General features: G+C 49.4%; 2 protein-coding genes across 8 annotated transcripts in view; one reads left to right on the forward strand and one right to left on the reverse strand.

Moving 5' to 3' along the window:
* The window catches only part of MYO19 (myosin XIX), a 34,611-nt gene extending 14,650 nt beyond the window's left edge, over positions 1 to 19,961 (reverse strand). For 3 of the 4 annotated variants that reach the window (XM_081218196.1, XM_081218194.1, XM_081218197.1), the window contains exons 1-13: positions 19,874 to 19,961; positions 19,053 to 19,209; positions 17,675 to 17,828; positions 14,147 to 14,285; positions 13,661 to 13,809; positions 11,684 to 11,797; positions 5,057 to 5,189; positions 4,362 to 4,431; positions 3,710 to 3,827; positions 2,962 to 3,058; positions 2,747 to 2,823; positions 1,025 to 1,115; positions 390 to 561 (exon numbers count right to left, since the gene is read on the reverse strand). In XM_081218196.1, coding sequence (XP_081074322.1) covers positions 390 to 561; positions 1,025 to 1,115; positions 2,747 to 2,823; positions 2,962 to 3,058; positions 3,710 to 3,827; positions 4,362 to 4,431; positions 5,057 to 5,189; positions 11,684 to 11,797; positions 13,661 to 13,809; positions 14,147 to 14,285; positions 17,675 to 17,686 — 1,172 coding nt within the window. In that variant the 5' untranslated portion in view covers positions 17,687 to 17,828; positions 19,053 to 19,209; positions 19,874 to 19,961. The remainder of the gene's footprint in view (positions 1 to 389; positions 562 to 1,024; positions 1,116 to 2,746; positions 2,824 to 2,961; positions 3,059 to 3,709; positions 3,828 to 4,361; positions 4,432 to 5,056; positions 5,190 to 11,683; positions 11,798 to 13,660; positions 13,810 to 14,146; positions 14,286 to 17,674; positions 17,829 to 19,052; positions 19,210 to 19,873) is intronic. The other variant, XM_081218195.1, reaches the window with a different exon arrangement.
* On the forward strand, positions 19,589 to 23,298 carry PIGW (phosphatidylinositol glycan anchor biosynthesis class W). 4 transcript variants are annotated; one of them, XM_081218201.1, is made up of 2 exons: positions 19,589 to 19,645; positions 21,653 to 23,298. In XM_081218201.1, the coding sequence occupies exon 2, from the start codon at positions 21,665 to 21,667 to the stop codon at positions 23,174 to 23,176; it is 1,512 nt and encodes a 503-aa protein (XP_081074327.1). In that variant the 5' UTR covers positions 19,589 to 19,645; positions 21,653 to 21,664; the 3' UTR covers positions 23,177 to 23,298. The 4 variants fall into 4 exon arrangements, with proteins under 4 accessions (XP_081074327.1, XP_081074325.1, XP_081074324.1 ...); XM_081218199.1 differs by lacking the exon at positions 19,589 to 19,645 and adding an exon at positions 20,106 to 20,191; XM_081218198.1 differs by lacking the exon at positions 19,589 to 19,645 and adding an exon at positions 20,198 to 20,657.
* The last annotated feature ends 1,896 nt before the right edge of the window (positions 23,299 to 25,194 follow it).

Genomic DNA, 25,194 nt, shown 5'->3' on the forward strand with positions numbered 1-25,194 from the left:
ACAGACAGAGGAGCCTATTCACCCATGGGTCTGCACCTGGACCTGGGAGGGACCCACATCACCTCTGGGGCCGGCCTTGCCAGCAGAGGCAGGCAGGCCTTCCTCACCTATCGCCAAGGTCAAGGCAGGCTCCTGTACTTTAATAACATGCTGAATCTAGGCCAGGTGGCAACTTCTCCAGGCAGAGTAGTCCGGAATCAAGCCAAGGGCCTTGCTCGGGGAAAGCCCAGGAGCCACTCCCTCCTGCCCCCCAGGGTCTGGGGAGCAGGGCAGGGAACCCGTCTGCTTTATCTGGCAGCCCTCAACCCGGGCCCAGCCGTACTGCCTAATGGGTCTGTTCCAACTCCAGATGGGGGACCTGGGAGGAGGGCAGGGCCCAGAGCGCTCACCGTGCATACACCAGTTTGGCCAGACAGTCTCTGCGGGTGTCACACTCGGCCCGGGAGCAGGGCTTCCGGAACACCTGCTGCCGCCTGCCTGCCCTGATGGTTCGAATCCGCAGTGTCTCCAGCAGAGGGTCTTCTGGGAGCCGCAGCAGTGAGGCCGATGTCCTGACAGAGCCTGGGAGGCACAAACACCCTCCATCCAAACATCCCTCTGCACAAGGCCCCGTGAAGTCATCACAGTGGAACCACGACCCACCCAGTGGGGCAGAGTGAACCCAGGTGCAGGTGGGTGAGGAGGCGTGGCCAAGGCAGAGGAGGGACTTGAACCCAGGGCTTCTGTGTGCCAGTGCACACGGCCACGAGTGGGATAAACCACTCTGTAAACCCTCCGACTCTCGTCTTCTCATCTGTAAGATGCGGGTGATGCTACCTGCTGCAGCAGAGGTGGGGTCAGGAGTAACTTCTCCAGGGCAGAGCCCTAGAGCTTATGGCTTCAAGGGCACTGATTCCAAATTTCACCTTCTGGCCTCCCTCCCACCCGATGCCACCAAATGTTGCCTCGTTTCCGGCAGGGCCTGCCTTGCTCCCTGGGCGTCTGACCAAAGCCTGAGGTGCAGGCCCCCCATCCTTGCACTCACACTTAGCATCGTCCATCAGTGGGCAGGGCTGCGCTTCGTTCCCGGAGTCAGCAAACCGGGTGTTGCCAAGGTGCAGCAGTCCCGCTAGGGCCTGGGGGGGGCAGGAGAGGACACGAAGTGGGCCCCTTCTCAAGGGCTGGAGCCCAGCCTGGGAAGGGTCTCTCTCCTGCTGAATATGATAATTATGATAACAGAATAATAACAGCTCTCAATTACTGCCCACTTACTCCATGACTAGGCCAGGCCCAATTCTACACAAGTTACATGCATCACTTCCTGTCATCTTTTCAACAACCAATGAGGCATGTGCTATGGCGGTGCCCATGATAGAGATGAGACGGGGAGAGGTTAAATCACAAGCCCGAGGCCACACACTTGGTAAAGGAGAAAGGCAGGATGAGAACCCAGGCAATCCAACTTCAGACCCCTCCCGGGGCAGCCACTGGGGCCGCCCCGTCACCCCCAGTCTGTCCCCCTGCCCCCCGACTCCAGGAGCAGACTGTGTGGGAAGGCCGCTCCTATTCCTCATGGACTGGCCCTACCTCTGTGTGGCTGGTGGGGGCTTGGCTCTGGCTCCTTCTGGCTCTTTCTTAGCACTGTTGGGCTCCTGACAGCCCAGCCTAGGGCAGGATCTGTGATCTTGGTCTCTATCCAGTGGGTGCTCCCTTGCTTTCGCACTCAATGACCCACATGGATGAGCCCCCAGGGGCTGTAGAAAGGGGACCCCTGGGTCCAGCGACTTGGAAACCTTTGGACCTGGTATCGGTAGAGCAGGGCCTCTCCTACCATCCCTGTCTGGTCCCAGAAAGGGTGTGCCCACATGCTACTGGCTTTCAGGCCACAACCCACCTCAGGAGAAGACTCCTGTGCTGATGGGCAGTGTGGCTGGGACAGGTCAGCACTGCTGTCCAGACTCCTAGTGTTGTCCACTTGTCCTATGTGCTGTCCCCCTGGCCAAGCTCTTGGCTGGCGGTGCCCATACTGGCTGTGATCTCCCCCTACAGCCTGAGCAGCCCCCTTCTGGAGGTGGAGGTCTCTTTCCACTGCACTGCCATCTCCCTGCAGCGGCATCCCTGTCTCTGCTGCCGGCCAATCCTACAGATCCCCTCTCGCCGCTCCGCAGGAGTGAGGAGAAAGAAGGGAGAAGGGAGACCACCCGTGGGGATGAGCGGGGCCCAGTTCCTCTGGGTGAGCGGTGTCCCAGGAGGAAGAGGAAGCGGGTGGGAAGTCGCAATCACTACGTCCGGTACAAACTCTATCTGCACCTGCCGTGGGCAGGTCTCTAGTTTTCTCAAGCCTAAAATGGGAATAGTCTCCACACCCATGGGTCTGTTGAAAAAAACCAAGTGAGCTAAGAGGTGTGAACATGATTTAAAAACTTTTAACACACTAGACAACCACATGGCAGCATCGTTTCTTTATTCTGATTAACGGAGCAGTAACTGACCCAGGCACTTTGCCCTTTGACCTCCGTGGGTCACTGTGCTGGCCTGTTCTATAGAACTAAGTGCCCTGCCACTGTCCTCTCTGCCCCCGTCCACCCTGACCCCCAGTCTCCAGGCTCAGCCTCACCGAGAGGCGGGCGACTCCTTGGAGATTGTGCAGTGGGGCCTAACGTCCTAGATTCTCAGGAAAAGAGTCTCACACGTTGAGAGAAGGGCCCTATGCAAGGGGTTGCCCATCACCGCTGCCACATGTCAGTGGTGTGGCTTTTCCTCTGACCTGAAAGATGTTGTTCTGGGTGGGGGCATCGATGCCCAAATGAAGCATGGCCTCCCTGGTCACCTCGAAACAATCCTCTGAAAAGGAATCCAAGTCACAGCCCAGTGTCAGGACCAGAGGTCAGCAGGGGCAGCGAGGGGTGAGGGAGGCGGGCCCTGTCGGGATGGGTGGGTGCTGCCGGGCCGGCCCAGGGTGTTGGGTAAGGCTCCCCCTACCTTCCAAGGTCCTCTCTGGGTTGGGCAGCCAGGAGAAGACGGCTCCCTCAGGGAGGTGCCACTGGAGCCTCTCGTCCGCACTGGCTCCTTTGCAGATCTGTGGGGATGGGAACGGGGTCTGAGCTGGGGGTGCTGGGGAAGCCTAGGCCTGCGTAAGCCTGGGGCTGGGATGAGAGCAGTGAGAAACGGCAGCAACATCACAAGGCTGAGAGGTTCCCGTAGAGAGCCCAGGGCAGGCAGGGGGGCAAAAGCAGCAGCAAACAGTTCTGGGCGTCTCCACCCGATGCAAAGAAACTCACTGAGGGGTTCTGCAGTATGATGAAGAAAGCAAAACTCCACCTGGGGAGCCCCCAGTCCCAATCAGAGAGCAGGGAGACGTAGTATCCATGCCTTGGGGGTCCCCCAGTCTGATGGAGGAGGCACAGTCTAGGGAAGTCCTTGTTCCCAGTTGCCGTTCGAGGACAACCCTCCGTCTGAGAGTGAGAGTTTCCATTGCGGGACAGTCCCAGCCTCAAGGACCTTCTGACCTGACAGAGAAGGCAAGCGCGTTCCCATGCCAAAACCAGCCCGGGAGCCGAGATCCAGTGTGTGGCAGAAGTGTTACATGAAGTTTGCAGGAGTAAGTGGTGGCATTGCTGAAACCAGGTGAACAGGCAGGCATGAAGCAAGGCAGGGAGGGGAAGGTTTAGGGGCACAGACCCATCTCTGCCCTGCATCTGGGCAGCTGTGGGCCCCACGTGGTACAGACCTGATAGAAGATGTGGAAGTTCCTCTCGCTGGAGGCCTGGCAGGCCACTCGAGTCTTCTCTAGCAAGTAGGTCTGAACTGCAGCTCCAGTCATCTGCTGGGCCCTGGGTACAAGCAGGCTGGAGCCCATTAGTTGCCTGTTCATTCCATGGACATTTATTGGGCACTTACTGTGTGCCAGACTGTAACCTCCCCCAACTCTTCCACTTAGGCAATGGGGGTTGTGAGGACTAGGGACCACTCAGCAAGTCCTTGGTTGGGGGTCTGGGACATTGCCCTCCAACCAGCTCAGGGGCAGGACCAAGGCCTCTGTACTTTATTTTGCCCCATCCCGAGGCAGGAACAGAGCCCCAGCTTCAAGCTCAGAGGTGTGGCCAAGAGGTGGCAGTTTAGCTAGAAGTCTCCGAGCAAGGGTAGACATCAGAACACATGGGCTGCACAAGCATATTGCCCCAGGGTCCCTCAGGCGGGAGTAGTTAGAGTTCTCCAGGTTCAAAGGTCACCCTCGGGTTCACTTATCACACATAAAAACATGCCAGGAGGAGCTGAGTTCTGCCCACAGGGGTGGCCCAGGCTGGGCACTGCCCCAGCCACTTTCACACTCCCCCGCCCCCAGCAGCCAGACTGGCACAGAGACGGGCAGCAGAGGTTACCTGTTCAGCTGGAGCTGGATGAACTTCCCAAAGCGGCTACTGTTCTTATTCCTCAGTGTGCACGCGTTCCCTACAGATCACACCTTATGTTTACAGAGTCCCCAGGGGCTAAGGTGGCCTCAGGTCTGCTGGGGCCAGGTCTCTATCCTCAAGTCACCTAAAGGCCCCTTTGTTGGTTTCCATGTCACAAGGGACAGGACTATGGACTGGGCACTCGGGCTTTAGCAAATGCGATCCAGCTGAGTTAGAACTTCCTGGCAATGAAGTGGAAAGAGCCAATCTAGGCAGTCGGGGACTATTTTCTTTGAAGGAGAAGGATCAAAAACAAGCTGTTACTATTGAGGCAGACGGGAAGGCACAACATCTAGAGTGCCAACGTGGACACTAATTGTTGCGCATCCTCAGACAAGCTCAGGAAGCTGTTTGGAAGGAGGGGGTTTGGACTGGCTGAGCCGGAAGGTCCTCTCCAGCACCACTGCTACACCTGCTTAGGCTAGAGGGAGGGGACGACAGAGTGACATCACCTCTACCGGAAGGAGGCTAAGGGTACCTGGGAGGAAGCTGGGGATCCATGGCGGTGAATGATAAACTATCCTCCACCCCTTTCCTAAAGAGAACACTGCTCCTTTCCCTGGAAGGTGGCAAATCCCAGAGGAAATGGGACTGAGGTACAGTGCCGAGGACACCAAGCTCACCGAAAGCTTCCATGACAGGGTTGGAGTTCAAGATTCGCTGTTCGATCCTCTCTGCAATCTTGTGGTTTTCCCAGGATGTGGGTGATGCGGCCACCACAGCGTAGAACTTCATCAGGCAGCGGGATGTCCATGTCTGTGGCAGAAACAGTCCTGTGGGAGCTGTGTCCACATTCCCTCCCACTTCTGAAACGGTCTGCTACAGCCCTCTTTTCCACCATGTATGTTGCTGACCAAAGGGTGAATGCTGAGTTCAGCTGTATCCTTGGGCAAGGCACTTCCCCGTCTGTGAAATGGGGACACTTACTTCTGCTTCTCCTAGCTCCTGAGGATGCATTTAAGAAATGAGGGGGGCTGGGGCAGAGGAGGACAACCCACCCTGACCTGAGCAGGCTACTGACCTGAGACTTTCCATGCATTTTCTTGCCAACCCTACAGACGCAGATGCAATTACATACTACCTGTTTTCAAAATGATGAAACTCAGGCATAGAAAAAATTTAAACTTTATTGAAGAGTACATATCTAGTAAATGATAGGGCTCTGATTTATACCCAGGCAACCTAGTTACAAAATTCTCACTGTTTCGTTTTTAATCACCTGAGGTGAGGTCTGTTTTCATTTTAATTTCCATTTGTTCATTGCTAGGACAGAGAAACAATAGATTTTAATATACTGACTATCCTGTCACCTTGATAAACTCCCTACACCTCACTACAAGTTTCTAGCTTTGTTTTTGTTTCGTTTTGGGTCTTTTTGGTAGCATTTTTGGTAAATTCTTTTTCTTTTTTTTTTTGGTAAATTCTTTTAGGTCTCCCTTTGAGGTGGGAGGTGCTCCCTCTCTGCTATTTTCTGAAAGAATTTGTATAGAACTGGTAACATTAATTCCTTAAATACTTGGTAGAATCCATAAAGTGAAGGCGCCTGGGCCTGGAGCTTTCTATGAGGAAATTTTTTTTTTTGAAGACTCAGGGCCCCCTGCATATCCATGCTGTGTTACTTCTCACTCCTCATGTCTCTCCTGTTCCCTTTGTGTTTGTGTCTTATTCCCTTATTTATTTATTTATTTATTTTTGGCTGTGTGGCTCTTCGTTGCTGCACGCGGGCTTTCTCTAGTTGTGAGTGGGGGCTACTCTTCGTTGCGGTGCGCAGGCTCCCATTGTGGTGGCTTCTCTTGTTGTGGAGCACGGACTATAGGCACACGGGCTTCAGTAGTTGTGGCTTGCCGGCTCTAGAGCGCAGGCTCAATAGTTGTGTTGCACGGGCCTAGTTGCTCTGCAGCATGTGGGATCTTCCCAGACCAGGGGTTGAACCCATGTCCCTTGCAATGGCAGGCGGGTTCTTAACCACTGTGCCACCAGGGAAGCCCTGAGGAAAGATTTTTAACGATGACTTAAATCTGTCTCATAGATTTAGATATTCAGGTTATATGTTTCTTCTTATGTGAGCTTCAGCAGTTTGTGTATTTCAAAATATTTCTCCATTTTATTAAATTGTAGAATTTATTGTAATAAAGTTAATAAAAATTTCTTATCTGTAGGATCTTTAGTGATGTCTATTCTTTCATTTCTGACATTTGTAATTTGTCTAAGTTTGACTAGATTTTATTAATCTTTTCAAAGAAATAACAATGGATTTCACTTGCTTTATTATTTTTGTTTCTATTTTACTGGGGTTTTTTAAAGTTTATTTCCTTCTTCTGCTTACTTTGGGTTTCCTTTATTCTTTTTCCCTTAGTTTAAGGTAGAGGCTCAGGTCACTTACTTCAGTTTATACTTTTCGAATATAAGCGTTCAACGTTACAACAAATTTCCTACTAGGCACTGCTTTTTTTTTTAAGCACAAATTTTGATATGTTTTGCTTTAATTTTCACTCAGTTCAAAGTGTTTTCTAATATCCCTTGTGATTACTTCTTTGACCCAAAGGATATTTAGAAAGGTATTAATTTCCAAATGCTTTGGGATTTTCTAGATATCTTTGTTATTTACTTCTAGTTCAATTCTACTCAGGGTAGAGAACAGTTTGTATTTTAATCTTTTCAAATTGAGATTTGTTTTGTGGTTCAGAAGATAGCCCATATCAGTTCCATGTGTACTTGAAGAGAATGCACAAATATCAAACTATTAATTTTGATTTTATTTCTCCTTTCAATTGCTTTTGCTTTGTGTATTAATTTAATTACTTCAGCTTTCCTTTGATTAGTGTTGGAATGGTATATCTTTTCCTATTCTTTTACTTTGAACCTATCTATATCTTTACAGTGGGTTTCTTTAAGACATTATATAATTTGAGTCTTGCCTTTTTAAAGAAAGCCACTCTGACATTCTCTTTTTTTTTTTTTTTTTGCGGTACGTGGGCCCCTCACTGTTGTGGCCTCTCCCGTTACAGAGCACAGGCTCCGGATGCGCAGGCTCAGCGGCCATGGCTCACAGGCCCAGCCGCTCCGTGGCATGTGGGATCTTCCCGGACTGGGGCACGAACCCATGTCCCCTGCATTGGCAGGTGGACCGTCAACCACTGCACCACCAGGGAAGTCCCTCTGTCTTTAATTGAAGAGTTTAGTCCACTTACATTTAATTTAATAATCACTATGTTTGGGTTTAAATCTACCATCTTATTATTTCTTTCTGAGTTGTTCCATGTGATTTTTGTTACTTTTTTCTCCTTTTATTGCCTCTGGTTGAATTGAGTACTTTTATGATTCCATTGTACCTCTACAATAAATTGTTACTATGTTCACCTTAGAATGAATGATTTTTAAAACAAATTTATTTATTCATTCAGTTTTTTGGCTGCGTTGGGTCTTCATTGCTGCACGTGGGCTTTCTCTAGTTGCGGCGAGCGGGGGCTACTCTTTGTTGCCATGAGCGGGCTTCTCATTGCGGTGGCTTCTCGTTGCGGAGCACGGGCTCTAGGTGCGTGGGCTTCAGTAGTTGTGGCTCACGGGCTCTAGGGCACAGGCTCAGTCGTTGTGGTGCACAGGCTTAGTTGCTCCACAGCATGTGGGATCTTCCGGGACCAGGGCTCGAACCCATGTCGCCTGCATTGGCAGGAGGATTCTTAACCACTGCTCCACCAGGGAAGTCCCTATCATTCTCATCTTTGTTCCTCTTTATGTATATTTTCCTGCTTCCTTAAAGATTTTTTCCTTATGTTTGTTTCAGCAATTTGCCTATAATGTGCCTATAGGTGTGTTTTCTTTGTATGCATCCTACTTAGTGTTTCCTGAGCTTCTAGGATCTATGCTTGCTATCTTTTGCTAATTTTCTAAGATATTACTTCTGACCCACATTCTCTCTCTTCTCCTGGGACATCAATTACAAGTATGGTAAACCATTTGTTATTGTACCAAAGCTCCAGATTGCGCTTTTCTTTTTGTTTTTCAATTTTCGCCCTCTTTTTTTGTTTTGTTTTGTTTTGGCCACAACATGTGGCATGTGGGATCTTAGTTCCCCAGCCAGGGATCAAACCCGTGCCCTCTGCAGTGGAAGCACGGGCCCTAACCACCGGACCACCAGGGAATTCCCCAAATTTCTCTTTATTTTTTGATTTCTACTGACTCACTCTCAAGTTCACTGATGTATTCTTCTGCATGTCTAGTCTGCTGATAAGAGTTGTTCATGCTTTTATCATTTCCATTTAACTATAGTTTCCACCTCTCTCATGAAGAGATTGGAAGAATCTTTTCTGGAGATTCTGACAAGCTCATAAGACAAGTTATGAACATTCAGGGTCCCACCAGTTTAGAAAGTTTTCCATAATGAGGCCTCCTGTCCATAAACATAAGAGATTCTAATCAGTTGCTTAATGCCTTATTCTGAAGTATGAACAGAAATTCAAGGATCATTAACTATTTGGTAAACTTCTTTTACATGAATGACAAATATCACAACAAAGGAAGAAAAGGAACTAGAAGGAAGTAGAAATGAATTTTGGAAACAGAAATGAAAGGAACAGAAGACAAGTAAAAATCATGAAATATCCTCAAAGATAAGAGAAGAAATAAGACCAGGATGCTGGGGGGAGAGTAATATTCAGAGAACAAGAAAGAACTCTTAGAATTAAAATTTTTAATAAAAATTCAAAATTCAAAAGGGTTGAAGGGCAGAGAATATCTCCCAGAAGACAGGACAAAATATTAAGAGATAGAAGAATAGATGAGGAAAACAGGATATTAGACAATTTATCAAACTTCCTACTAATACAAATTCCAGAAAGGGAAAACAAGGGGAGTAAATTATTAAATTATTATCAACAGATATAGTATTTTCCCAAACTAAAGGACGTGAGTTTCAAGGTTAAAAAGACCCACATAAAGTATCCAGAACAGCAAGTGAGAAAAGACACGCCACTGTGAATTTCAATACCTACGGATAAAAAGGATGACCCTAAAAACTTTTGGAAAGAAAACACAAATCACCATTTATGGATTGGGACTTTCAAGAGCAACACTCGAAAGAATATATAAGAAAATAACTTATAAATCCAGAAAGAAAATGATTTCCAATTTGAAATTATAATATCCAGCCAACATGTCAAATTAAGGCAGAATAAACATGTGCAGATGTGCAACAAGTCAAAAATACGCCCTCCAAGTAACCTTTGTCGGGAAGCTACTAAAGAATATGCTCCATAAAGACAAGGCAGTAAAGGATGAAGAGGAATCCACTGGGCTCCAACAACAAGAGATTTATCATAGAACAGAGGACAATCTGGATCCCCAGAGTGAGGCAGACAGCTCCCAGGTAATAGCTGTGTAGCAGCAGCCCTTGGCAGCCACCAGTCTGGACGCGAGTAGGAGACGTGAGAGCTCTAGGGAGGGCAGCGCCAAGAAAACAAAGCACCTGAGGGAATTCCCTGGCGGTCCAGTGGTTGAGACTCTGTGCTTCCACTGCAGGGGGCACGGGTTCGATCCCTGCTTGGGGAACTAAGATCCTGGAAGCAGTGCGATTAAAAAAAAAAAAAGCACCTGTTGGGTAGGTGTTTTCCAGTTTTGGTGACAAGTTTGATAATGAATTAATAATAGGTATATAGAAACTAAACAGTGAAAAAGTGGGGGCAATTATTAAGTAGAGGCAAAGTAAAAATTACACAAGCAAAGAAATATAATCATAGTATGTTACAGGGCTCTGCTGGGAACAATACATACATACTTGTAATTACAAGTACTATATGTTAACTTACCCAGAAATCGTGATATAATTACATATATAGTTGGGGGCAGGGAACCAGGGCTAAATCCTCATCAAAGTAGGAAATGAACAGATAAGGTCAAAACTGAGAAATCAATAACTAATAATATAAGCATGTTGTTTAGAAATGGATGGAGACACCCAAACAAACTGCTAAAAGATGTGGAAGCATAGGGTTGAGAGATACGGGGCAGGGCTGCTGTGTTTTATGCAAGCCTTGTAGTATTGCTCGATTTTTGAGCTATGTCACTGTTACTATTTATCAAAAATAAGTTAAAATTGAAAAAGATACCAGGCCCAGCCCATGATCACAGTGGCTGTTCAATAAAGGGTTACTGAGCTCTGGTTGCATGGGTCCAGGGTCAGGTCCAGCCTCAGCTGCCCAGAGCAATTCTGGAGGACAACGGGCTCATCCAGGAGCTGGGCATCAGCCACTCCACCGGCGACCTTGATATAGCTCTCAAAGATCCCCTCTTCACCCAAGTCCTAGCCCTCATCCCTACAGTTTACTGTCTCCATCTGCTTCCTTGTCTGTCTTTCCCAGTGAGCTAAGAGCCCCCTGAAAGCCAGACGTTGCATTTTTCCTCTGTTCCTCCCCCTGCCACTCCTTACTGGCTAGCCCAGAGCCTAGAACCTGGCAGGTGCTCAGTGCTCAGCAATGCTTTCACATGTGAGTGTAGGCAGAGGGGGTTTACGGTCCAAAGAATCCCTTGTGCAGGTAATGCTGAGGAAGGGGTGGGGTGGCTGGTGAGGCCCGACAAGAGGTGGCGAGGCCTGGGCCAGCAGCCTCCTCTGACCAGCCGTGCAACTCCTCACTCATCCCTGGACAACATTCTGTCTCACCTACTAAGATTTTGCCACCTAGGGACCACATGACCACGTCAGGAGATTCTGTCCTTCCCCACAGCTGGCCCAATGCACTGCCCTTGCCATCAAGGGCAACCCAGAGATGCAGAGGGGCTACTTCCTTATTGGAATGCTAACTACTTTTGGAGGAGTGCGGCCACGTGCCCAGCATGCCCCCAAGTGCCTTATGCGCACTAGTTCATTTAACTCTCACAGAAGTCCCATGAGTTACGCGTTGGTCTTTCCTCCCTGCCATTTTACACGTGAAAGAAATGAGGTTTACAAAAGCTAAGTATCTTTCTGATGTGCTCTTAAGCACTATGCTGGAACCCCCAACAGCTGACTTTCGTTTCCAATGGTGTCAGAGCTGAGAGAGTCCTTCAGTGAGAAAATGAAGGCTCAGAGAAAAAAGAATCTCACCCAGGGTTACAGCAGAGCTGGTGGAAGAGCCTGGACTGGAACCCTGCCTCTTGACTTCCTGCCCAGCTCCTGCCCACTGCTGCACACCGAATCCAAGAGGAGTGACCTCCTCTGCCTCTCTGCCCGTCCAGCCAGTCACGAAGTTGACAGGGTGGGAAAGAGGCCCTCTTACCTTTCCAGCACCACTCTCTCCACTGATGACAATAGACTGGTTGACTGGCTCGATCAGGCTCTTGACATTCCTGTAGGTCTGTTCACCCACAGTGAAGATGTGGGGCTTCAGTTTCTGAAACATCACGGGGTGAAAGGTCATGTGAGCAAACACCTGTCTTCAAGGAGTGGTTGATCCAATGACGGCTGAGATGGGGAGCCTGCCCACAGCAGTGGCAGAGGCTTTGTCTAGAAAAATTTCCTGGAAGTAACAATGTTAGGCCCAGCTGTGGGCTTTACCCATTCCTCTTCTCTCAGTTTGGAAACAGTGCTGGCCTTGACTAGTCTATGACATTAACACTTTATCCTCCCATCTTATCTCACCTCAACAGTCTTATTCTGCTATGTGTTATTTTATGTTATTGTACTTTACAATTTGCAAGAACTTTCTTACAAGGTATTGCAGAAGAAGTCTGTACATTAGTTGGACAGCTAACTGTATTTTATAGATGAGAAATCTGAGGTTCAGACAGGTTCAATAACCTTCTCACACAGCAAATAAGTCCACACAGCAAATAAGTGCATCCATGTGATTTGAATTCCAAAGTCACTGTTCTCCTTTCCATCAACGAGTATTAATTGCCCTCAGTGTGCTGGGCACTGAGGAAACAGAGGGGACTAGGACATGGCTTTGCCTTTGAGGAAGCAGAGAGTCAGAAAGATATGGGCTCTCTGGCCAGGCCTCCCCTGGTTTCCACTCGGACACTAACCACGCGTGAGCCAGGCCACCTGCACAATGCACAGCCTGTGCAGCACCACCTGGCCAGGACTGAGTGCTTACCTACAGCTTCTCGAAGGGAGCAGACATCACTCTGGATGGTGTCAGACCCATCCCTCTCTCCCCCTGCCCTCACCCCATCCACCTCCCACCTGGACTGTTACAAAGCCTCCGACTGTTCTCTGTCTCCTGTCGCACCTTCCTGAACCCAACTGCACCAACCTCCAAGGTAATTATCCCCACAGTCGGCTCCGTTCACAGCCCCACCCCCACGCCTGATGAAGAACCTCTGTGGACACTCCGCCTGCTGTGGTGCATCAGACCCTTCAACAGTCCTGGCTTATCTCACCTCCTGCCTCTCTCTGCAATACCTCCCTCTGGCCAGCAAGTCTGCTCTTGCTTCTCCCTGAACTTTAACATCAACTGGTCTATTCCCTGCCTGCACCAGCTCCATCCTCACCCCCACAAGAAGTTACTTGGCGGACTTCCCTGGTGGTGCAGTGGTTAAGAATCCGCCCACCAGTGCAGGGGACACGGGTTCGAGCCCTGGCCCAGGAAGATCCCACATGCTGCGGAGCAACTAAGCCCGTGCGCCACAACTACTGAGTCTGCGCTCTAGAGCCCGCGAGCCACAGCTACTGAGCCCACGAGCCCAGATCCCATGCTCCGCAACGAGAAGCCACCGCAGTAAGAAGCCCGCGCATCGCAACAAAGAGTAGCCCCCGCTCGCCGCAACCAGAGGAAGCCCGCGCACAGCAACGAAGACCCAACGCAGCCAAAAATAAATAAATAAGGTAAAATAAATAAATTTATAAAAAAAGAAGTTACTTGGCATTCCAATCAGTGGAGATGAACACGTGCTGAATTTTCTAGGGCAATCCTCATCGCATGTAATTTTACCCTTTTCCCAAAAAAGTGGTTTGTTAAATACACAAATGTACCCTTGTAAATTCTCTCCTACTAATAAATTCACAAAGAAGATAAAAATCACCTATGTCCCTCTTTTAAGTTCCAAAATCAGTTGAACAAATATTTATCTCCAACTTCGCACCTACTGGTATATGTGCAAACTTCTGTGAGCTCCTGGTGGGCAGGGCCATGGCACCAGTAGCCTTTGAATGACTACATGGCTGGTGAATACATGGATAAGGACAGGGAAGCCGCAAGGTAGCCTAGGGGAGGAGGGGGAGCCCTGAGGCCACAGGCAGCGGTGAGTCTTACCTGGGGCTGAGGAGCAGCATGGTACTCTTGCATCAGCTCTGGTGAATAGAGCTGAGGGATGGGCTTGAAGGGGTTCAGAGCCACCAGGGTGCAGCCAGCGCTGGTGTAGAATGTGTCTGCCGTGTACCGGGCCTGCAGACACCTCAGGACTGAGGCAGAGGTGCCTTTAGCAAACTCTGGCTCAAATGGAGACATAACTGCACATACAAACACCCACCTAACAGCACTCCCTTTGCAATTAGCCAAGAGCCATTAGATCCCAGCAGTTCCCTGAAGAGTAGGTACAAGATCTAGTTAAGCTGAGCCCCACCTCTGGAGCAAAGGCTGCACTGGGGAGCCCGGGGGCAGCTGCCAGGCAGAGGTCTGGCTCCAGGTCAGGAGTCCTGCCTGCCTTAGTCTGGCCAGGGGCAGCAGTGCTGAATACCCTCATCACACCTCCACCCACTGGAGACGGCACACTCGAGGAGACGGGGGGGGGGTCCATACCTGTCTCCAGCGTCACAGGATTCACCTTGGTGAGGTCATCCAGCTGGTGCAGCGGGGCCTCCCCGCCCAGGAACTCCTGCAGGTCTTCTCTGAGGGGTTTTCCGCTATGGGCTTCAGAGCCTGAACTGTGGCCATTAACCTGGGAGGGAGTAACAGGGCCAGGAGAGCTGGGACTCAGACCAGCTGGCAGCTACATAAGGGTGGGGGCCTGTATAGCAGAAAGAGAACAGGCCTCTAGTATCGTAGCCTGGTTGTTCAGACTTCAGTCGGCCACTTACTAGGCCTGTGAGACTCGGTAAGTCACTTCACCTCTCTGAGCCACAGCTTCTTTATTTGTAAATCAGGAAAAATAAAATCAACTCACAGGGCTAGTTGGAAGAAAAATAAGACGACATACACAAAGCACTTAGTCAAGAGCCTGGCACAGAACATGTACTCAGCAAATCAATAAATGCTATCCCCTCTCCTCTGCCATGAGTTCCAGCTTCTAGCCGGGCCAACTACCAGCATTACTGGGCTGGCAGGGGTGGGGCCCGAGGCGGGGGGGCTGCTACAGGACAACTGCAAAGGAAAAGAACCATGGTTTGGACCTCTGTTGAAAGAGACCATTCAGCCCGAGATAGATGAAAAATCAGCTATGAGGTAGCCCCATGCCTTCATCACCCGCCTCTTGGGGCTTAAATTTAGCCTGGTTAATTAATTAGCTCCTGCTGCCCTGGTCTACTTGAGAAGACGCCTGGCTCAGAAGTCAGATGAGGTCAAGAACGAGCACCAAGGGGAAGTGGCCCTTTCTCCCTGTCCCTTGCCCATCCTCAATGCCAACGCTTTCCACATGTTTCCTCTCCCCGTTTTCCTCCTGTGATCCCATCGCTCCTCTTTTCTCCCTGGGGGCTGCAGGAAAGATGGTGTGGGTAATAAAAGAAGACAGTAACTTGGCTGAAATCTGCTTTTGGAGGAAGGGGTCCGTGATATAACGTGTGTGGGTTTCTAATGAGACTACTTAACCTTAGAGTTCAAACCCTCAAGCCAAGGAGGCAAGTGTCATTTCAGAGGCCCAGTAATAAGTTTCTTTCCAAAGATGTTGCCTTTCTCTGAACTTGGGCCCACGATGATGCATGTACAAAGCAGGCTCTTGGCCTCCAGGATAACTGCCAAGGTCAGAGCATGACTGGTTCCACGCGAATCCCTCTGCTCTAGGGGAAAAAAGAAAATCACCCACAAACACATCCATACTTTTTTTTTTTTTTTGCTTTTTTTTTTGGCTGTGCTGGGCCTTTGTTGCTGCGCGTGGCCTTTCTCTAGTTGCGGTGAGTGGGGGCTACTCTTTGTTGTGATGCACAGGCGTCTCACTGCGGTGGCTTCTCTTGTTGCAGAGAACGGGCTCTAGGCACGTGGGCTTCAGTAGTTGCAGGACGCGGGCTCAGTAGTTGTGGCGCACGGGCTTAGTTCCTCCACGGCATGTGGGATCTTCCTGGACCAGGGATCGAACCCATGCCCCTGCATTGGCAGGCGGATTCTTAACCACTGTGCCACCAGGGAAGTCCCCCATCCATAATTTATGAACAGCTCTTATCCTACCAGAGAGGCAGTTGAGCATCATGGTCCTTGACTTGGACTTGAAAGCTAGATTGCCTGGGTTTGAATCCTGATTCTACCACTTCCTAGTTGTATAATCTTGTGTAAGTTTCTTAATCTCTCTGTGCCTCAATTTTCCTCATCTGTAAAATGGAAATGGTGGTAGCATCTACCTCATAGATGCTAACAAGCACATAAAGTATTTAGAAAAGGCATCTGGTCTCTTCCACCAAAAGTTAGCTATTATAATATAATTTTGTTAAAAGCAGTCCTTCTAATTAGGCAATAATATATTAAAGGCCTTAAAACTACATATGTCCCTTAAGCCTGCAATTTTTCTTCTAGAACATGATCCTATGTAAAGGTCATAAAAATGTTCAGTATATATAGAAACATTTACAATTGCAAAACAATTGAAAATAACCCAAATGTCCAAATAGTAGCTTAAATTATAGTACATCCTTACAATGGAATAAAGCAGATTACAAAGAGAATGATACCTTTAAATATTTTAAAAATTCATATTTAGGGAAAAAAATCTAGGACATTCTCTGAAATGTTGGTTATCTCTGGGCAGTACAATTATGGGTAACTTTAATGTTCTTTTTGCTTATCTATATTTCCCACATTGCTTATAATGAACTTGACCTTGAATAAGTCACTTAACTGCTCTGAGCCTTATCTCCAAAACGGGGATATAATAGCCCTATATATATAATATGGTGTCTTTCTCAAGGACTAAACAAAACTATATGTGTAAACTGCTTAGTACAGTGCCTACTACAGAGCAAGGGCTCAACACAGAGCAGCTGCTAGTACACTTACGATGAATGTTACTGCTTTTTAAATAAGAAATAAGTCAAAAATGGACAATAAAAAAAGCCCAGAGCAGATGACTGTCCTGCCTGCTTCTCTCCAGCCTTCAAGCCTGTTTCATCAGCCAAAAGGCTGGGAGAAGGTCAAGCAGCAGAGTCTACCATGACTCCCTTGAGGCTGGCTGACCTCACTCTCGGTTATCCTGCCCTACCTGCCTAGGACTCCACTAGACCGTGATCTCCTAAAGGGCAGGAACCATCTGCCTCAGGCCAGTGGCAACACTCAGTAAATAAAAATTCAGCAAATATCTACTGGCATTGTCTTTGGACCAAGAGGTGCACGTGAAGGATGATATGGGGATGAGATAGGGCTCCACAGTGAAGGGCAGGACTGGGGCCAGAGGCGCCTTTCAGAGGCAGAGGCCTGGAGTAAGGGCAGGTTTCAAGTCCCTACAGCAACCCACCGTGGACCCCATGATCCATTCCTCAGAATTCTTGTATATTTCCACATAGGTCATCTTCTCTCACATTTTCGCACAGGCTGACCTCTTGGCCTGGACTGCTTATTTTCCTTCTCCACCTGGCTAATTCCTACTTTTTTTTTTTTTTGCCACACTGCATGTCACGCAGGACCTTAGTTCCCCAACCAGGGATTGAACCCGTGCCCCCTGCAGTGGGAGGGCGGAGTCTTAACCACTGGACTGCCAGGGAGGTCCCAATTCCTACTTGTTCTTTAAGGCTCACTTCAAGGAACACCTCCTCTTGGAGGCCACAGCCTTCCACTTGCCTTAATAACTCAGGCTGCGAGGGACATCTCTCAGGACTTCCTCACTGGTTCAGGCTTGTAAGGTCACCAAAATGCCCTAAGGATTCCCTCACCCAGCCCATCTTACCCATCCCAGGGAAAAGAGCTAAACACCACAACAGGGGAGATTCAAATTAGGTATCAGGAAGAGCTTCTTGGAGACAGGTGAAAGGCACTGGAATGACTATCTGAAGACAGAAAAGAAGAAAGACCTTTAAGGGGTCTTTCCCTTCCTTCCAGGTCAGAGCAGTGGAAGCTTCATTCAGGTAAATGAAAGATGCGGAGGTGCCTCAGGTGCTTGAGGGCCAGGGTTATGGAAGGGTGAGGGTTTACCTGCTGGAGCATCCTGCTTCAATGTGGTCAGCCAGGGTTCTGGGTCGCAGGCACAAGGAGTGCTATCCACCTGGTCATGGGGGCACAGGCTGGGGCATGAGTCCTGCAAAGGGCTCAGTTCTTGAGGAACCTCTGAGACGAATCACCCTAGAGCCTGTGGCATGAGAGAGAAGACAAGGGGCACACACAGGTGAGGGCTTCTCCAGGGTGACTCACTCCTGCTCCTCACACCAAGCAGGAAAACCAAAATGAGAACCAGGGTGAGCCTGGGCAGAAAGGGAGAGTCTGTCCCGCCCCCTGCCGAGGAGGGAGCAGGGGAAACTTACAGGAGCCTCCAGAGGCGCCCTGGGCTCCTTCAGGGCCAGTTTTACTACGGGGTTTGAGGTGGGGCTGCAAATCTTCTGGGTCAGCGTGCCATGCAGGATGAGGACACCGGAAGACAGAGATGCCTCGTGCCCTATCCTCTCCAGCATACAGAAATGTCCTATCTTAGTACAGTCAGTAGTCAGTGGGGCAGGGAGGCTGGAGCCAACTTCTGATGTTCCAGGAAAGTTGCCGTGTGGGACGGAAGCCACAGATCAGTCCTTCACCTGTAAGCCATCACACCTTCCCCACCCACCTTCATTCCTCATCTTGTCTACCTCACAAGGAGTGGCTGTGAAGAGCCACCAGGTGAAACCACCCTACAAAGTACAAATCTGAATATTCATTCAGAGGGGAAATATGGTTAGTACTAAGGATGGATGATCCATTTGGGAGCACTAATCAGGTGGAACAGTTCAGTGTCAACTTTAAGAAGGTGAAGGTTTCAGAGGAGGGGAACCCGTCCGAGAGAGGCGGTGTTGTGAAGCTGGGCTTAGGCCAATCTCTGAAAAACTGTAACTGACTCACAGACTTGGAATTTCCCAGGCTTCACACCTCCCCAGCAAGGAAGGATGAGGATGAGAATGAGGGGTGTCAGTAATGAATTGACCTTGGTGGAGACTTTCTTGAGGCCCTGAATACATCCAGCCTTTGAAAGACCTCAGGGATAGGGGCTGCCATGGAAACTGGAAAAACGACAATTCAGGCAGAGGAGGGCATCAGGACTATGGTGGACACGTTCACCCTGGACACTGACTGTACCCCATCCAGGGGACAGCCATGCAGAGGGTTCCAGAGACTCAAGGCCAACAAAGTTCCCTCAACTAGAAGCTCATCTTAAGAGAGAGGATCAGAGGGGAACACAACAGGTTATAGGGTTAGACTCCAAAGCCCACAACCCCTCAAAAGCAGTTCACAAGACCCCTCTAAGCCTTATTCCGTTCCCTCATTTGCATGAAGGACTACTAATACCCAGACCTCACAATGCTGAGTTAAGGATCAAATGGGATAGTACCTCGGAGACCGCTTTGCAAATGCTGGTTATTACGATGTAGGGTCCACTTCTTGCCAGAATCAAGTCAGATTAGAGCGGTTTTCTCCAGTTCTCCCAGCTCTTGCTCCCTGTCGGCTTCGCGATTACCAGCCAAGAATTTCTGGTAAGGGAGTGACCACTGTGGGCCGGAGGGAGACGGTAATGAATAGATGAAAACCTCTAATCAGGGCAGGTGGCAACCTGAGCAACAGCTCTCCCCCTCCCACCTCCCCTCCAGCCTCCGGTTCTTCCTCGGCTCAGACGACAGTGGGAGGGCAGACGAGAAGAGCAGGCTGAGGGTCCTGGGAGCCCCGCCCCCAGGTTCCCGGCGGGAACGGGCACTCCTTGTCCCCGCGAGCTGCCCGCCGGGCCCAGGGCTGGGATGCCGCTCCGGAAGCACCTGGCACGGGGACAGTATGTCCTTCCTGGGAAGGTGGACGTGACCCCAGCCAAGGGCGCGGCTGCCCCGACGCCTCCCGGGGCCAGCCGCCCCCTCCCAGGTCCCTAGGCGAGGAGAGGAGAGGAGAGGAGCGGGACCTTTCCCCCACCCCGGGCCGCCCCCTGCCGGCTCGGTGGTGAGTGACTATGAAAGGTCCTTGTTCTGGAAAAAGGCAAAGAGCTGGGCTACCTCCTCCTGGGATACGAGAGGGTCAAAAAGAAAAGGGCAAAGGGAAGGGAAACGGCGCTTTGGAAAGGGGAGGGAGAGACGCCCCCTTCTTCCCCAGCGCCGCGGGGGCCCACCGGCCTCCCCTGTCCCTTCGGGCACGCAAAGGGCTTCGGACTCGGCTGGGGGTGGCACTCACCGGTCCCACGACCTGAGCCGCCGAGCGTGCGGCCCGCGCCGGCCAGACTGGAAAGGCAGACGGGCGGGCCGGGTGAGGCGGCGGGAAGAGCCCGGGGAGGGGAGGGCGGAGGCGGGGGCAGGAACCAGCCGGAGAGGAGGGAAAGCTGGGAACACCGGGTCGCAGCCGCGGGCTGCAGCTGGGGCCAAGTGGCTGGGAGCCAGCACGCTCCTCCCTCGGGGCGGGGCGCGCACTCGCGGCGCGGGGCGCACGTGGCTCGTCCGGGGCGCCGGCCTCCGGAGTTGCTCGCTCCGGGACAAAATATTCTGAGAGCCTGGGGTGAGATGCGGGGGAGAAGGGAGGGAGGGCTTCAGGGCCTCCGGGCCCTCACGGGGCTGTGGGTCTCTCCGTAGGGAGACCAGGCGCCCTGGCCACCCCCATCCCCCACTGACGAGGCCTTGCCGTGGGGTCTGAGGGCCAGTGGTGAGGTGCGGGAAGCGCCTTTCCCGCCCGAGCTCCTCTGACCGACCTGCCCGAGGCCAAGGCCCGAGAGCACCTGGGCTAGGCAAGCCCTTGACAGGGAAGGACGCGCATGGGGAGCCTGCGGGACGTGGGAAACGAGCACCCTCGTGGGCGGGGACGCGCGCGCGGGGGGCCGGCCCAGAAGCGCAGGCCGCCCGGCGTCGGCCGGAAGCGCTGTTCGGGAGGCGGAAGCGGCTGGTTTGCGCGTGTCCCGCCCTTACGGCCCCGGCTCTCTTACGGGACCCTTTACCTCTGGGCGCAGAGACCACCAGGAACACGTGAGGTATAACGGCCGGCGCGGCCGGGGCGCGTGTCTGTCGGGAAAAGGGCTCTTTTATTTTTAAAGGCCTGCAGGTTCGGATCGATTTGTTCTCGGGAGGTAATGCTGCTGGGCCCAGATAGGCCATCACGCATGCATGCATTCTTTTATTCAATATGGTTCTTGTTTGGCCAACAAATGTGTTCTTCCCAGGTGCCACTTTTCAGACATGGATATGTGGCAGAGAGGTGTTTTATATCCCTTTAAAACAATTAACACTAGTGTGTACTTGACGGCCCCTACTGCTCCTCCACGATTGGCATCCATTGTACCTACCTACACCTTAACCTGTAAATGAGGTAAGGAGTAGCCTGGGGCTCAGGAGATCACTGGAGGATTCGCATTTTGTACTAGAGGCAGGAGGTTCAGAGAGGCTCAGGACAGAAACCAAGGCCCCCAACTCCGAAGTGTACTTAAATACCTTCTCCTTCCCTGTCCCTCTTCTCCTCCCGTCTCAGATTTGACTCTAAATCATTAGTGAGGTGTGTGCAATTTCCATTATATTATCTTCATGACCTTTACATGCTTTGTAGTAGGAATTTCTATCCTACCGTGAGTCTACTCTCAGGTTTTGTATCTCAAATTCACTTTCTTTGTGAGTCTGCCTTATACTGAGAATAGCTAAAGCATTTTAACCAGTAATTTCATACTGTTAGTATGACATCCTTATCCTCATATACTAGTGTTAGGCTTCTTCCAGCAATCCTTGTAAGGGGAATCGCAAGTCCTAGGTTCTGCTCCGAAACTCAGGAATAAGAGTAAAATCAAGTCAGGTGCATATTTATGCAAATTACCAAGTCATGTACATATATATGCCAGTTCCACAGGAACGTTGCTTTCCACAAATGCATCTGAGTTCTCCTACCAGGGATCGAACCCGTGCCCCCTGCAGTGGAAGCAAAGAGTCTTAACTACTGGACTGCCAGATTAGCCCCATCCCTTTGCTCTTGTTTTCACAGGAAGAAGAAAAAATGTCTCAAAAGCAGATGAAGGAAGCTTTTGTCAGTAACCACAATGGAACGAGCGTGCTGGAAATCACCGAGGGCTTGTGCTTACCTGCACTCTGTATCCTGTGTAGAGGGCTCCTGATCATTCTCTCCCAGCACTTAGGTTGTTCTTCACATACCTGGAGAACTCGATTCCTCATTGACTTTGCTTTCCTAATAGTTCCCGTGGTGACCACTTTGACCATTTTCGCTTCATTTGTCCTCCTTGAGTATCTCATTGTAATTATCTTTGGGGCAGGGCTGCTCTATGAAACATACTGCAGGAGAACTTGCTATGCCAGAATGCCTGTCGGGAAAATCCTTGAAAAATTCTTGAAAATCAGTATAGAATCGGAATACATCCCAGCCATCTCCTGTTTCCGTGTAATTAACTGTGCATTTACTGCTGTTGCCATTTTGGCTGTGGACTTCCCTCTTTTTCCCAGAAGATTTGCCAAAACCGAGCTCTATGGGACAGGAGCAATGGATTTTGGAGTAGGAGGCTTTATTTTTGGGACTGCAATGGTTTGTCCAGAGGTTAGGAGAAAATATACAAAAGGGTCCAGACTTTGTCATCTTACAAAGTCATTGTACTCTGTTTGGCCATTAGTCTTCCTAGGAGTGGGACGATTAGTCATTATAAAATCCATAGGCTATCAGGAACATTTAACTGAGTATGGAGTTCACTGGAATTTTTTCTTTACCTTAATAGTTGTGAAATTGATAACATCACTGCTTTTGATTATTTTTCCCCTAAATAAATCCTGGATTGTGGCTGTCAGCATGACTGTATTCTACCAGCTAGCCCTTGATTTTACCCCACTGAAAAGGTTAATTTTGTATGGCAGTGATGGCAATGGCACAAGGGTTGGTTTATTAAATGCCAACCGAGAAGGAATAATCTCTACCTTGGGGTATGTGGCAATACACATGGCTGGTGTTCAAACAGGATCATACGTACTTAAAAAAAGATCACATATCAAAGACTGGATAAAAGTAGCATGTTGTATTCTATTGACAGCTATTGGCTTCTTCATATCTCTTTACATAGTTCAGGTAAATGTAGAAGTAGCATCTCGAAGAATGGCCAATTTAGCCTTTTGTATTTGGATAGTTGCTTCTTGCCTGATCCTTCTTAGTAGTTTATTACTGGGTGATATAATTTTGAATTTTGCCAAATTTCTAATTAAAGGAGCAACAGTACCATGTTCTTGGAAACTCATCCAGTCACCTGCTGCAAACAGAAAGCATTCAGAATCTCTAGTCTCTGAAGCTGATAGAAAGGAACCCACTCTTTGTTTAATCACAGCAATGAACAGAAACCAGTTAATTTTTTTTTTGCTGTCAAATGTAACAACTGGCCTAGTCAACCTGTTGGTAGATACATTACACAGCAGTACCTTGTGGGCCTTATTTGTACTCAATCTCTACATGTTTACCAACTGCTTAGTTATATATGTGCTGCACTTGCAAGATAAGACGGTAAAATTTTGGTGATCAGTACAGGTAGTATATGTTTTGAGCAATATTATTTTAATGAGGAAGAATAAATATAAAATGGGCTTTTGGCAACTCAGTGTTAAGTGTATTTTATTATAAAATTTTCATTCCTACTCTAACAGTAGTGATGCTTAATATTTTAAATGTATCTCAACACCAGGTAAAACAAACCAATACAGAAGAAACAAAGCCTTTTGACTTGTTAGAATATTTATAAATTTCAGTATTTTAAAGAAACTGTTGTGTTTACAGTTGTCATACTGGAAGATTGGAGGGTGAGGAGGAGGATTTCTACTTTCCATCTTTTTTTTTTTTTTCTTAGTACGCGGGCCTCTCACTGCTGCGGCCTCTCCCGTTGCAGAGCACAGGCTCCGGACGCGCAGGCCCAGCAGCCACGGCTCACGGACCCAGCCGCTCCGCGGCACGCGGGCTCCTCCCAGACCGGGGCACGAACCTGCGCCCCCCGCATCGGCAGGCGGACTCCCAACTACCGCGCCATCAGCGAAGCCCATCTTTTTTTTTTTTTTTTTTTTTTTTTTTTGCGGTATGCGGGCCTCTCACTGTTGTGGCCTCTCCCGTTGCGGAGCACAGGCTCCGGACGCGCAGGCCCAGCGGCCACGGCTCACGGGCCCAGCCGCTCCGCGGCATATGGGATCCTCCCAGACCGGGGCACGAACCCGTATCCCCTGCATCGGCAGGCGGACTCCCAACCACTGCGCCACCAGGGAGGCCCCATCTTTTTTTATATATATAAATTTATTTATTTTATTTTTGGCTGTGTTGGGTCTTCACTGCTGCACGCGGGCTCTCTCTAGTTGCAGTGAGCAGGGGCTACTCTTCATTGTGGTGTGCAGGCTTCTCATTGCGGTGGCTTCCCTTGTTGCGGAGCATATGGGCTCTAGGCGCACAGGCTTCAGTAGTTGGGGCACGCAGGCTCTAGAGCGCTGGCTCAGTAGTTGTGGCGCACGGGCTTAGTTGCTCCGCAGCATGTGGGATCTTCCTGGACCAGGGCTTGAACTCGTGTCCCCTGAATTGGCAGGCACATTCCTAACCACTGCGCCACCAGGGAAGCCCCTACGTTCCATCTTATATCACCTATTATTCTGTATTTTATATTGTATGTATTTTATAACATTTACATTAAAATATCTCAGTTGTGGAACTGTCAACACTACTCAATTTTAGTCTTTTTAAGAAACCTCAGTATAAGAAAGCAAATGTTTAAAATCAAATACTTATAAAGTCAGAAAACAGTTAAATCCTCCATAGAATAGACGGAATTATTTGTTGTGGTTTATATACTTAATAATTAATGAGACAATAGTTTTGCCTTGAGACAAAGCTATTGTCTCAAGGCAAAACGATTCATTGTTTTAGCCTACTCTCTCTGCTAGGGATGATAAGCAAAAATTTCCTGATATCTTGGAGCCTGCAATCTAATGGGGGAAACACATGAAACAACTGTTATAAACTGTGTTAAGTCATGAAGTATAGGTTGCCAAGAGTGTCAAATCAAGAATTGACTTTACAGTAGAGTCAAGAAAGTTTCCCCCACAGATGGTATTTTTTGAGCTAGAGCTGATGGATGGGATGAGGAGTTAGTGTTTGTGTGTCTGCGGAGTTGAGGGGCATATGCTGGTAAGGGAGGGGGTAAACAGCAAATATGACTATTATACTAATTAGTTCAATTTGTTATATTGATGATGGCTAATTTGGTATTTATGTGGCATTTTATCCTTGCTAACTACAGTCAGTTATATTTGGAGGTAATCTATTATTGAAAGAAGTTTCCCCCTAAAAAAATCAGTCTATTGAATAGTTATATAGCTATAAAAACAAAAGTCAGATTTTATTTTCAGTTAAAAAGGAAGGGGCTTCCCTGGTGGCGCAGTGGTTGAGGGTCCGCCTGCCGATGCAGGGGACACGGGTTCGTGCCCTGGTCCGGGAGGATCCCGCATGCCGCAGAGCGGCTGGGCCCGTGAGCCATGGCCGTTGGGCCTGCGCGTCCGGAGCCT

This window comes from Mesoplodon bidens (genome assembly GCF_964165515.1).
Source record: "Mesoplodon bidens genome assembly, chromosome: 19".
In the NCBI taxonomy this organism is placed as follows: Eukaryota; Metazoa; Chordata; class Mammalia; order Artiodactyla; family Ziphiidae; genus Mesoplodon; species Mesoplodon bidens.